Source organism: Colobus angolensis, unplaced genomic scaffold, assembly GCF_000951035.1.
Source record: "Colobus angolensis palliatus isolate OR3802 unplaced genomic scaffold, Cang.pa_1.0 Scaffold515, whole genome shotgun sequence".
NCBI lineage: Eukaryota > Metazoa > Chordata > Mammalia > Primates > Cercopithecidae > Colobus > Colobus angolensis.
Window position 1 is genome coordinate 331,963 of NW_012118655.1, and position 14,013 is coordinate 345,975.

A 14,013-nucleotide genomic window follows, 5' to 3' on the forward strand; every position below is an offset into this window, starting at 1 on the left:
TGAGAGGGTGAGGCAGAATGGTGTGAACCTGGGGGGTAGAGGTGGCAGTGAGCCGAGATCGTACCACTGCACTCCAGCCTGTGCGACAGAGTGAGACTCTGTCTCAAAAAAAGGGAAATGCAAATATAACCTTTCATCTCCTCTTCATTAGACATTCCCTACAGGGCAAGTTCATCTCTCTGCTCCAAAATAGTCCTCCAGAATTGTAGACGAAAGCATGCCCTCCTTGAGCTTTCACCTCCAGGGGTTACCTTGGAATTCCCGCCCTCCAGGGGCTGCCTCAGGACTTTCATTCACCAGGAGGGTATGTCTAAAGTATGCCTACTTGGCCACTTTTACAATTTATTTTTGCCCAGGAAGGCCCGACTCAGCTGTCCAGTTGATAAGGCACCATGCTATCAGGCAGACCCTTGCTCACTTGCTCCCTTACCTTATAAAAGTGTCTGCTTTCTGCCCCAAAGGGGAAGCGGCACATTGAAAGGCAGGACGTTGTGTGCCCCTCCTCCAAGCTAGCTTCAGAATACATTCACTTTATTGGTATCAGACCTCACTCTTGTCCATGGAACTTTGCGTACATTCAGCAACTAACCCACGTTTTGGTTACATTCGTGTCACATTTCGGTCATGATTTAGCTCTCTGGTACCAGAGGCAGGCTTTGCTTGGTCAGTAGCATAGGGTGTTGCTGTGTTTATTGGATGGATTCCATGGCCCAGACTGAGTAAGGTGGGGGCAAGGAACAACAGGACAAGTGCTCTAGAAATTCCTGTCTGCGGGGCTGACATGGCATGTCTCTGCTTTCCTATTAAATGTTTCCCAAGCTGAGGCATGAGATCTCCCAGGCCCCTGAAACCTGAAAGGGGTCAGGAAGCCAAGGCAGCAAGGCCAGAGGGCACTGCCCAGGAAAGTGACCCACATCTGTCCCCTGAAACATCAGTTCCTCTTTCCAGGGAGATGGGAGTTGTGCAAACATGGAATTCCCACACCTCGCAGATCTCTCCTGGGTGGAGACTTCAAGAAGAAGAGAGGGAAGAGAGGCAGTGTATGGAGAAGGGCAGGAAAGTGACACATGTGTCCAAGTGGCGGTGAAGAAAGGGGATAACAGACATCTCCCTTTCCTATAAAATAAAAAGACGGGAACTTCACCTACCTCTGCTATTTCCTTCCCATTTCTCCTTCAGCTCAAAGAAAGGTGTGGAGCTGAGAAATGGTCCCTAACCTGCACTTGGCACTCAAGGGTTTTCTCCAGAGCAGGAGAGCCCTCTTTGCTTGGCCTTTGTCTGTCCTTCATTTCATGTGAAAGAGAAATGTGTGCTTGCAGAAGGAAGCCCAGGGGCTAGGGGAACATCCTCACTCCAGACGGTCAGGGAGCTGTGGCTCCACCAGCTTCGCCTGGGTTGGTCACTGGGCCTAGAGAAACTCCAGCCCACAGGGAAGCTGGTTGTAGATGCTGGCCATTGGGTGGCACCAGTGAGCCCTTTCCAGCCCAAGATTCCACCAGGAACCCCAAGTAAGAACCCAGTCCCTCTCCCTCAGCCTCCATTGAATGATGCTCTGTGGCCAGGCAGGTACCAAAGAATAAATGTACTGTATTAACATGAAGACTAATGACAAATGCACTGCAGTAGTAAGCACATCATAGATACATAGAATATTCTCTATATAATCTGAATATGGATATAAAATAAGTTATACTCATTTAGTTTTCCATCACAGTAGGAACATAGCATACAAAGCGACTGGTTCAGTGGCCATGAAGCAAGCCAGGGGAGAGACCATAGAGGAGGATGTAGGGCATTGAGTACAGTGGGGATTTGCCAAGGACACTGCAGAGTCCCTGGGCACCCTCTAGGGAACAAGGCCCCAGACCTCTCAAGTTAGCCTTTTGAGAATGAGCATGAGGTCCCACTTGACAAGAGACAGTGGCTGCATCTGAGCTGGGATGATTCAGGCAACTGGGTGGGAGGCAGAGCAGGGACAGGCACAAACAGCATCCAGCAGGCCAGCCCACTCTCCTGCTGGTGCTGTTGGATGTCTGTGATGCTGGGAATATGGGGCGCAGAGCCAGAAGGCACGGTTTGCTTCTGTGACACGACAGATGGCCAGACTGATAGCCCACCAAGTGCTGGCCAGCCCTCCTCCCTTGCCAGCCTGTCCTGGGAGGCCGCCGGGGTCCTGAATGCTTTGTTGTTCTCCAAAGTTTGTCACTGGGTATCAATGCTGGGATGCTGCACACATCACAGCACAGAGAAGCGTGTGAGGGTCTAAGGCCCTGGCTTTAAATCCTCTCTCCATCACATGTGACTTCTGTGAGTTTCAGAAGGTCGCCTAAACCCTTCTGAGGCTACTCAGCCTCTTCATCTGCAAAATGGGAAGGCTAATGCATACTTACCTAGGACATCAGTGAGGGCCACATAGAATAATGTATATAAAGTGCCTAACATAGCTCCTGGCACGCAGGAGGGGCTGGGTAAATGTGAGTCAAGTATGAACATCTAAACATCACAGGCCAGGTGGAAAGAACATCTAACAAAATCTATGGACTAAAACCACCTTGACTGGTTTCCAGGAGACCACAGGACGGTTTCCTCACTCTTTCTATCAAATTTTTTCTCTTTTCTCTCCCACGCTGGGATTCTTTAAAATGAAATACTGGCAGAGTTCAAAGCAAGGTTTGCCAAAGAAGACAGAGGCTTAGATGAGGAAAGAACAGAGCTCCTGGGCCAATGTCTCTAGAAGATGCTTCCTCTTTCACCTCTCCTCCCTGCAGCTGCCCCCATGCCCTCAGATCTCCTAGCTCCTGAATGGATTTCTTATTAGGAAGCCAAAGCAGGCATGGGAAGCACAGAAAAAGAAGTGAATTGTCTACTAAACGAAAAGTCTTTTCCATCTGCTCAGAGCCCACATGTGGAGGCACTGGGGAATCTGGAGGTGGGTGGGCCATCTGTGCGGGCAAGTGAATTGCCTCAGGTCTCATCCCTGGGGAGTGGCCGATGGGGGGGGGAGCGGGATGAAGACTCAGGCTTAGATTCTGGGGCCTGGGAGTGCTCTTGTCCTTCTACTAATCTCGAGAACTTGGAGGTGTGCCCAAACAAGTATCAGCTGCAAACGTGGGCATCATAGTCCTCTTTCACCTACAGATCTATGTCAAGATCTGCGCATGTGTGTGTGCATGTGTGTTCGTGTGTGTGTGTGTGTGTGTGTGTGTGTGTGTTTGTGTAGTCACTGCTCCCATCTCCTCCTCTAACACCTGCCCATCTGAATGTCCCCCCACCCCCATCACTCAGCAACTTTCCTCTTGGATGGGGGCAGGAGGTGGGCAGGCAGCTCGTTGGGCAGCTCGTGCCCCTCCAGCTTGACTTTGATGAGGTGGTTGGCCAGTGCAAACTCCTCATCATCCAGCATGCCATCCTTGTCAATGTCGGCCAGCTTCCAGATCTTGCCCAGCACACTGTTGGGCAGCTTGGAGCGCACCATCTCCTTCTTGGCATTAGCGCCTGTGATCTTGCCATCCACCGGCGACAGGGTGTAGAAGATCTCGTCGTACATGGGCTTGTCCCTGGCCACCACCCACTCAGCATCATCGATACCTTCTCCAGCCCCCTCCCCATAGCCATGCCCAAAGGGGCCATGCAGGGTGCCCTCAAACGCTCCACCCTTCACCATCTGGATGGGCCGCTGTGACTCCTCCTGTCGCACTAGCACCATGAGCTGGGCAATGTCGTGGGCCAGCATGTCATCCACTACCTCCAGCAGCTTGGTCTTCAGTGGCTGGAACTTGCTAAAGTCCTGGGCCTGCAGCTGGTCCTGGGAAGAGGAGGGGAGAAGATGAAGATAGGATACAATGAAAGGAGAGCCCTCTACTTGTCACGTGCCTCCTATGAACACCAGAATGTTCACAGCCGATCCCTTTCTACAATGAAAGACATGTGACCTAGAGGCTCAGCTGATGGACATCACATGGTAATTGAAGGTATGAGAGAGGAGGGGAATAAAGGCCCACTGGGCTGATGATGGGATTTTTCAGGAGGGAGCAGAAGAGTTGTAGGGGCTGGGGAAGAAAGGGAAATTTAACAAATATTGGCATGATCTATTTATTTCAATCCCCTTTAATGTCATTCCAGAGAGGAAATCATTATATTTCTCTTTAAGTCAGTTTTGGCTATTGAATCTGTCTCTTGAATGCTGTACCTCTGAGACTGGGTCATGTGGGCCTCTACTTTAATAAGGGTTACACTGTACTTGAAAATCACTGCAAATGCCTGCACTATATTACCTTGGTCACTCCCCCAGCGCCCTTCTGAGGTAGGAAAATCACATTCTATCCCCACTTAGTGAAAACAAAAACAAAAACAAAACAGGACACAGGCTACTAAAACCAAATCATAACAGAAGCCAAAGGTTATCCCCAAATTATGGTTCTTAATCAGGATGCTCATCGGAGTCACCTGAAGATAGTTTTCAAAATACAGTCATGCGCTGCATTAGGATGTTTCAGTCAATGAAGGACCACACATAGGACGAGGGTCCCAGAAGATAATAAGGGAGCTGGGAAATTCCTGTTGCCTCGTGACATTGTAGCCACTGTACATAACACAACACATTATGTGTTTGTGGTGATGCTGGTGTAAACAAACCCACCACGCTGCCAGTGGTATAAAAATCTAGCACACACATTTACATAGAGTACATAATACCAGATAATGATAATGACTATGTTATTGGTTTATGTAAATATTTACTATACTGTACTTTGTACTGTTATTTTAGAGTGTATTCTTTCTACTTATTTAAAAAAATGGTAACAGTGAAACAACCCCAGGCAGGCCCTTCAGGAGGAATTCCAGAAGAAGGTATTGTTATTATAGAGATGACAGCTCCATGTGTGTTACTGTCTCTGAAGACCTTCCAGTGGGACAAGATGTGGAGGCGAACACAGTGAAACTGATGATGTTGACCCTGTGTAGGCCTAGGCTAGCGTGGGTGTTTGTCTTAGTCTTTAGCATACGCAAAAATAAAAAAGTAAAAAATATTTTTTTAAATAGAAAAAACTTATAGAAGAAGGATATAAAGAAAATATTTGTGTATGTAACGTATGTTTCAAGCTAATTGTTACTACAAAAGTCAAAAAGTTTGTAGGCCGGGCACAGCAGCTCATGCCTGTAATCCCAGCACTTTGCAAACATTGTACAAACTTCCCAGAAGTTGCAAACATTGTACAGAGGGTAAGTGCTTTGTGCTCAGCACCCACCTCCCTCTGCCCACCTAATGATTGCTACTGTGTATTAAGGGCATATAGTCTGTCTGGCTTTGTGCTAAGGGCTTTGTAAATATTATCTCACTGATGCTCACAACACCTGTATAAGGTGTGATTTTGTAGCTTCAGTTTACAGATGAGGAGATGGAGGCTCACAGAGGATCCAGTCAATGTGGTGGTGTAGTTTCCTGCGTGGACCTTTGGACACAGCTCCCAGCTTTTCTTCTTGTGGCCTATGTGAATGCTACACTCAGAAAATGATGAGACCTCAGTTTCTTCTGTAAAAAGGCAGACGCAAAATGCCTCCCTCTGAGGAGTGCTTTGGGGAAAACCGTAAGAAACCATGTGTGATGGCCACTGGCCCAAGACAGGCACCTGCAATGTGACCGAAAGATGACGAGCTCCCGTGTGCACTTCTGCCTCCCTGAAGCTTGTGTCCCAAGTTGCTCATAAGGGGGACCTCGAATGTAAACTCAAGCACTTTAAGAGCCTGGAGAACCTTGGTCAGGTGACCCATCCCCCTGCACCAGAGATGGTGGGGATGTCAAGCCTGTGGTGGCCGTGACTAGAGAAGGTCATTAATTGGAGGTGTCAGCCCCCCAACATCACCTAACACACCTGCATCACTGGGGCGGTGGGCTCTGTGCTTCTCCCCAGGCCCAGACATGGCCCCTGTTGGGCCAGTGACAGTCCAGCAGGGAGAGAAGATCCAGGGCCACCGCCTTGCCTACAGATTCTGGGCTGGGTTCTCCTTGGGGGGCTCCAAGAGTGGCCTCCTCCATACTCAGACTGCTCAGCCAGCTCTCAGGACACTGTCCCTTGTCTTAGAGCCCCCGACCCTCGCTACCTGCATCCTCTTCAGGTTGGGGAAGTCCCCAGGTGAGATCTGGTGCTCCCGCTCGATCCGGCCATAGATTTCGGCCAGGTTGTTCACCAGCTCCTTCTTCTTGTTGTCCTTCCCGAACACTGAGGGCATCTCCTTCTTCAGAGAGCTGATGATGTAGGCATGGACCTGACAAATAGGACCAGAGAGAAGCCTTCACGTCAAGACCCTGGATGGTCCCTTCCTTCTAGGATGGCTCTCACACCATTTCTTCCCCTGCATCCCTCCTGTCTCCTCCTGCCCTTACTTCTGAAATACGTTCTACCTCTACCCTCATGCCTCCACATTGCTTGCAGGCCTGGGCTGTTTTTCCATGTTACTCAGGCAAGGTGAGGCTGTGGGGAGCTACAGTCAAGGCAGGGTGAGTTGGTCATGTTGCTGCTGCCGAAGACAATACCAAGAGCTGACATTTGCTGAGCCTCTCTGAAGGTGCCAGACATTATGATGAGGGCTTTGAGACTCTTTATTTCACTTTATCCTCCAACAACCCCTTCATTTTACAGATGCAGACAGAGGCACAGAGAGACTAAAGGCCTTGCCAAGGCTGGGAATCCCACAGACAGGAAACAATGGAGTCAGTTCCAATCTGGCCATCTGACCTCAGAGCTTGTAACCATGGCTCCCGCACTGTCCTGCCCCTTGGTGTCACACATATGATGCAATGGCTGCAGGACACTCTCCAGCCCAGCTGCTGAAGGCAGCAACCCTCAACTCCTGCAGCTGACCCTGAACTCTCGGCCCCTGCCCAAGTTGCCCACCTCCCAGGGGCTGCCTCACCTTGGCCAGCCTGGCCCTTTTGATGAGGTCATTGAGCTTGCGCAGGGCAGCATTTCGGGGCAGACTCTGGATGTCCCTGAATAGGTCCTGTTCCTCAGCCTCAAAGAGCTTCCGGTTGTCAGGGATGAGGAGGGGGTGGGACCAGAAGGAGCCGATGTAGACCCGGATCACCTCTGGGGTGTTCACGATCTTCCCCAAGGACCACATGAGGGCCCCGTACACCCGCATCAGCTGCTGCGTCTCGATCTGGTCAGCTTTGTTCAGCACCACCCGCATCTTGTCCTCATGGTTCTTGAGGGCTTTGATGACTTCTGAGAACTCATCAGAGATGTCCAGTTTGTGGGCATCGAAGAGCAGAATGATGCGGTCAACCCGCTCGGCAAACCACTCAAGGACAGCTGCAAAGTCATACCCTGCCGGCAGAGGGACAATCAGGGGCTGGGGCCTTTGGGGTATAGGGTAGGGGTTTGGAGAAGCAGTCGGGTGTGGTAGAAATAACACAGTCTTGGGAGTCAGATCTAAGTTTAAATCCTGGCTCCTCCACATTTTAACTGTTCGAACTCCAGCAAATTACCCAATGTCTCATAGAATTTTTTTCATCTAAAAATACTATTAAATCCTAAAATAATATAAATACCTAATTCATAGAACTATAAAGGTTAAATACTCTTAGAATCCAGCACTTAGTAGGTGCTCAGTAAATGCTAGTCACTTTTTTTTTTTGAGACGGAGTCTCACTCTGTCACCCAGGCTGGAGTGCAGTGGCACCGTCTCTGCTCACTGCAACCTCTGCCTCACAGGTTCAAGCGATTTTTCTGCCTCAGCCTTCCGAGTAGCTGGGATTACAGGAATGTGCCACTATGCCCGTCTAATGTTCGTATTTTTAGTAGAGATGGGTTTAATCATGTTAGCCAGGCTGAGTCTTGAATTCTGACTTCAGGTGATCCGCCTACCTTGGCCTCCCAAAGTGCTGGGATTACAGATGTGAGCCGCCACCCCCAGCCAGCTACTGTGCCTGGCCTAGTAACTCTTATTAACCTCATTATTTCCATAAGACACAGCCACTATCCAGCTCCCTTATCCAAGCTTGCTGGAAAAGAAAGTCTGGACACCTAATCTGACACAGAGACTCAGAAATTCTTTCTAAGGTCTGGAAACAATGAAACAGTAAAACGTAGATACTGATGATGGTTCAGACCATGCCTATCACTGGTCTGGAAGAAATCTGCAATTCTTGTCATAAAAACATCTTCTCACTCAGGCTCTTTCCTTTGTAATCAGCTGCAGCACAAAACTCCCAACTCTTGAAACCACAAGGGGTTTCTTCCTTAGGATGTGACTGGAACTCTGGCCACTTGCACCTTGGTTATCTAGCACTAAGCTGCTTGAGGTCATACTGGTTCCAGGAGCCCCAGAGAAGTTGTTCTGCTCAATCCGCAGTAGCTGTGGATTCAGTAGCAGCTGAAGCAGGAGGGTAGACCAACGGTCTGTCCATTCCCTGACACCCAGAGCCCCAGTAGGTCTTACCTCTGTGTCTCAGGCTCCTCTCACATAAAATAGGAAGACAAGAGATAAGGAAGTGGGCTCAGAGAAGTCAGGTGATTTGTCCAAGGGCACACAGCCCATGAGTAGCAGCAGTGGCCTGAGGATGGAGGTGTCAGGCTTTCCCATTCTGAGTCTGAGCAGGGTTCTCAGCCTCTCCTCCTGCTACTCCCCCATGGCATAGCTCTGGCACCGAGGTAGGAGCCCTTTCTTGGGCACTAAAGTGATCAACCACCTTGGCTCCCCATAGCACAAGGGTTCCAAGGTGACACACACTGGGGACCCAAAGCTGATTGTCACCATCCAATGAGAAACCAAATCATTAGGACAAAGCCTGTCCTGCCTTACGGAGGGAGGCTAGAGACCAGGCAAGATCATCAGGCAACTGCCTTGTGAGTGAGTCAGACTTAAGAAGCTCTGACTGTCTATAACAGGGGTCCTAACTCAGCCTGCATCAGAATCCCCCATAGGGCTTCTTAAAACCCAGATGGTTGGACTCCATCCCCAAAGTTTCTGATTCAGTAGGTCTGGCGCAGAGCATTTCTAACAAGCTCCCAGGAGATTCTGATGCTGTTGGTCCAAGGGCCACGCTTTGAATACCACTGGTCCATAAAAATAACAATAGCATTCAAAAGGTGTTCAGCACTGACCTAAGTACTTTATAATCATTAATTCCTTTAATCCTCACGATGACTCTATACAGGGTCATTAGATGCTAATATCAGCCCCACTTCTCTGAGGAGTAACCAGAGATACAAACGGATAAAGGAACTTGTCTAAGGTCACCCAGCTGGTAAGCAATGGGCTGGGGACTCAAGTCCAGGAAGGCAGCCCTGGAGTCAGTGCTATGAACCACTGCACTGAGTTGGTTTTCAAAGGCTGTCATTTCAGACTAAGTATCAGGCATCGATGGGGTGGGGGATGAGAATAAATGGAGCCAACAGAGCTAGGTTTAAAAAGTCCTTCCCCCACCCTGTGGCATCTAGTGAACACCCCAGTGGGGTACATATTTAGGACATGTGGAGGCACTGCCACAGGGGGTAGGGGGATGGGATCAACATGGTGGGGAAAACTTGCTGCCCTAAAGCTTCCTGGAGGACCCCTGTAATGTTTTTCTGGGGTCTGTAAGAGAATTCCAACAAAGGAAGGTCAAACCCTCCTTTGGTTACCCGGATGCCGGCACTACGCCATGTTCAACTCCTCTGTCTTTGGTAAATGAAGTGCTTCTAAGCATTCCTGTTCCCATGTGATTTTCTCCAAGATCTGTCAGCTGCTCAATTAATATACATCTCAACTAACACACAAGTCTTCTTCCCGTGCTCCTGTGGGGGTAGATGAGGCTATGAGGAGCTTAGCAATCAATGGTCCAACTCCCTGATTTACAGATAGGGAAACTGAGGCCCAGGAAGGGGCAGAGTTGGCCCAGTATCTCCAGGTACCACCCTGAGGACAGTCCCTGCTTGGTGCATCATTGAGGGCTTGGTGTGAACTAGATTTTGCCTTCTCTTTCGAAGACAGGTGCCCTGTCTCAGCTCAGAGACAAGGCCCAGGAAACTGCTTCAGAGGCTGCTCTGCCCAGTAGGCGGGGCACCATCAACCCTCCCTCGGAGATGTTCACGCAAACTCTCTGAGGTTAAGTGACTCAGCCAACAGCACTCGTGAGACAGACCCCTAGCTCTCCACCTCCAAGTTCAGCGCTTGCTGCGGACAGCAAGATGTTCATGTCATTATCTCATTTCACCCTCATGACACGCTCTGAGGCAGGCAGTGCAAGGAGTATCGTTCTCACTTCCAGGGGAGGAAACTGATGTTCAGAGAGGAGAGAGTCAAACAGCTGGCGAGTGGTCAGGCCAGATGACCCAGCTGTCAGCCATCCTGCCATTCCGCACCTGGCCGCTCCCTGCCTCCCTCTCTCCTTCCCTCCCTGGCACAAGGGCCCAGCCAGCTCCTCACTGGAGCCTGGGAGCCCTTAGCGTTCCCACTCCAGGTGAAGCCTGCAGCCTGCACTGCACTACTCCCCTCTTTCCTACATTCCTCTGTCCCTCCTCCCCTCCCCAGGGATGGCTCCAGCCTATTTTTATCTTCCCTTCAGCACAGCCCATGGCAAGGCTGCTGTCACCTCCCAAAGGCAGTCCCTCAGAGCTGTGGGTGGGGAGGGGCAAGAGGGCTAAGAAAATCAGGGCAGCCTGAGCCCCCTGCCCCAACCCCCACCTCTGCAAACAGCTCACAGCAGGAGGGGAGCAGGGCCCCTCCACAACTCCCTGCCAGGCCTCTGGCCTTCTGCTGCTCCTTGTTCCCCAATCTGGATTCCAGCTGTGGCAGTGCAGGCTGAAGGAGGGGCTGCTTGGAGGGCTAAGACTGAGCTGCAGCTCCATCTCACCTGTCCAGCAAATCTCAGCCCCAACGCATTGGCTCAATGGCTCAGAACAAGCTAAGGCAGCCAGGACAGCCAGTGTTGTTGAGTCCTATGCTGACAAGGTAATGGAGGTTTATAGAGGGTGAGAGACAGGCCCAAGGCCATGCAATGCTGGGGGTCAGAGCCAAGACCTGAACTCCAAATTCAACTCTTGCACTGTAGTCATGCCTGCACCAGGCTGGGGTAAACAAAGGCACCAGAGAAGCTGCAGAGAAGAGAAGAGGCTCTGTCCCTGCAACTTTGCTGCAATCCCTGGTGACACCAGCGATGTAAGAGAAGGCTGTGTCTGCAAAGGTTGAGGGGCAGCAACATGTCCATGCTGCCAGAACAGGATAGACCCCTGCCCACCCCTGTCCCTGCCCTTGGTGGTCTTGTAGCATCATGCATGCTCTGTTCTGCTCTTCAGCTCACTGAAATCATCCTCACTGCACCGGGAGCTGGGCAGGGCAAGGACAGCACCTCACCCTTCTGGGCTTCCCCTGCACCCAGCACGGTGTGTGGCACACAGCAGGTGCACTATCAGCGTTTGCTGAACGGAACTGAAATGGGAGCCCTGTTCCACGTTTTGCATCTGGGAGACAGTAAATGAGTAATCTCCGGGCCTCAGTTTTATGCTCGAGGAATCAGTGACTCAGTTGTAGGGTTATTGTGAGGATCTAAACAAATCAGAGGATGCAGGTGAAACTGCCGAGCTGTGACCTTGGCTGTTCTTACTGCCCTGCTGTTTTTTGTAAAGCACTCCTTCAAAGCCCTAGTTTCTATGAGATGGGATGTGCTCTGCAGGGGTCACCAGAGAAGCACTGGCCTGGGTGAGCCCACCTCTCGTTTCTGCTTAGCCACTAACTTCCTGTGTGTCCTTGCGCAAGCAGTCTCCCCTCTCTAGCCCTCTGTCTCTTTGCCTGTCAAATCAGGGGATTGAGCTGGACAACCTCCGAGCTTCCTTTCTCGGTCCCCAATTCTCTGCATCTGAGACCAGAGGTGTGAGGGTGGGGAGTACAGTAGGATGGATGGAGATTAGAATCAAGGAACCCTTTGCAGGCACAGCAAGAGAAAGAAGCTGCAGACCGCTTCTCGGCACGCCTGTGTGAAGTCTGCCTCTGCTGAGGACAGGCCAAGGGCTTCTGGGAACTCTTTCTATGATTTTTATAAGCAGAGGCCTCCTACTTGCTCTGGCAAGCTGCTACCCAATTACAGACTCAGTAGTGCCAGAAGCTTCCAGCCAGGTGCGGCGGTGAAGACCATGACCATCAAGCAATGAATGACTCCATGGGTTCCTCTGAAGCTCAACCTCCCTGCTCCTGGCTAACCCTGAGACTGTGTCACCTGTAGGGTGGATATTTAGTTGTTCACTTGGCCTGGACTTAGGAGAAGATCTAGGAATGGTGGTATCTCAAAGGTATGGACTGGACCCAGTAAGAAAAAGGGTACGGTAGAGGATTCGCTTTCTCATTTGGCAAATCTGAACCTCAGTTTTCTCAGCTGCAAAATGGGGATAACAAATGACTGAATGAGGGGTCTGTGGTAGAGCTGAATCAGGGCTCTGTGGCAGAGCCGTGGCAACATGATCTGACAGCAGAGACTCTGCCTCTGCAGCTGTGGTGAGTGCCATGGCCCATGACAGGCCCCCTTCCCCTCTCTGATCCCAGCAATGGCTCTGAGCCCCACAACAGTAGCTCTTGAGCACCTGCAGCAGCCCAAGGGTTCATGAAAATAGTGAGTCGGGGGGAGATTCAAGCGCTGAGAGACAGAGCAGAGAAGCTGCCCTTCCTGGACTTCATAGCACAAGTCTGCTGGCTCTAAGAGGTCTAGTCAGCCAGCTCTGGGCCTGGAGACTGGGCAGCCTGCAGGGATCTGTGGTCTCCTCCAACCCGAGGCTCCAGAGGACTGGAAAGAAAGCACTTTGAAGTAATGCCAGGCAGGAGGAAATCGATCAGACAAATGCAGTAAAGAAAGCCACCCCCTTCATCACCTGCTGGCTTCCTTCGTGGTCTGACATGCAGTGCCGGGGCCCTCACAGGGCAGCACACTTCTTTGGGTTTCCGGCCAAATGACCTCATTTGCTCTTTGTAATTCTCTGTATTCCAGGAGGTAAGTAGGGCATACACATCTTACAGGACGGACAGGGAGTCTGGACACAAAGAGATTAAGGGGCTTGCCCAAGCTCACACAGCCAGGTGGTGGCAAACTCAGGTCTGGAACCCAGCTCCTTGACTTGCAGCCCACGTTCTCTTTCTATAATAGCTCACAGCCATGTAAGCCTGAAGCTCAGAGGCTGGGCCCTCAAACCAGGCACTTACTTGTGGTGGGTACATACAAAAACCCCATCCTTCCTCCCAAAAATCTCTGTCACGATTGAAAGACATTTGAGCAAAAGAGGAATAACAAGGCATCAATTTCCAAAATGTGGGAAGAGTTTGGCTGACAATGGGGAAGAAATGCCACGTTAGATGTTTCTCAGAAGTAACAGCAAAGAGCGGCCCAAGCAGATGGTCGGCAAGGCCATTTGAAGGGCGTCAGGACTTGGCTGCTCTGCCCAGGCACGGGAGTGCCCACACAGGTGTGCCCGCACCGGTACGTAGTCTGGGAAGACCCGGAGGCCTTTAAGAGCAGGCTCTGCTCCAATGAGGGTGCCCTGGACGGGCTAGGAATGTGAGGCTGCAAGGATGAGCCCAGGTCTGCCAAGGTCTGAGCCCTAAAGACCCCTAGAGGAAACCTGGAGATGAGAGGTTTGCCATCATTCCTACCCGCTGCGCTCCAGGCTGAGAAGCCAGTGGACCAGGAATAGGGAGACCAGAGTTCCCAATTTAGGTGTGTGATCTGGGCAAATTTTCAAGCTGCTCTGGCCCTACTGAGCTCACCTGTGCGGGAAGGGGCCTGTGAAGAGGAGGTTCAAGCTGTGCAGTCTGTGATGTGAGCACAAAGCCCCGCCCTGCTTTCCTAAGGTGGTGCCTGTGGGGATTTCTAGCTGGGAAGCAGCCAGGAAATGTGGTTCCTAAGCTGAAGACACTCAGCCTTCTGGAGCCCTCCCACTCCTGCTGCATCCTCACTTCTTCCCGGTAATGAGCCAGGGCCGGGGCACATCCTGCCACTTCCAGGAACCACCTCCCTGCCTGCCTCCCCTGCCCACCCCAACGCATCTG

The 14,013-nt window shown here is 51.1% G+C and overlaps 1 protein-coding gene across 1 annotated transcript in view; it reads right to left on the reverse strand.

Annotated features, from left to right (window-relative positions):
- Positions 1 to 1,567: 1,567 nt before the first annotated feature.
- Positions 1,568 to 14,013, reverse strand: part of EHD3 (EH-domain containing 3) — a 33,981-nt gene continuing 21,535 nt past the window's right edge. The window contains exons 4-6 of the mRNA XM_011960555.1: positions 6,916 to 7,328; positions 6,103 to 6,267; positions 1,568 to 3,805 (exon numbers count right to left, since the gene is read on the reverse strand). Of these exons, the coding sequence (XP_011815945.1) occupies positions 3,278 to 3,805; positions 6,103 to 6,267; positions 6,916 to 7,328 (1,106 nt within the window). The 3' untranslated portion in view covers positions 1,568 to 3,277. The remainder of the gene's footprint in view (positions 3,806 to 6,102; positions 6,268 to 6,915; positions 7,329 to 14,013) is intronic.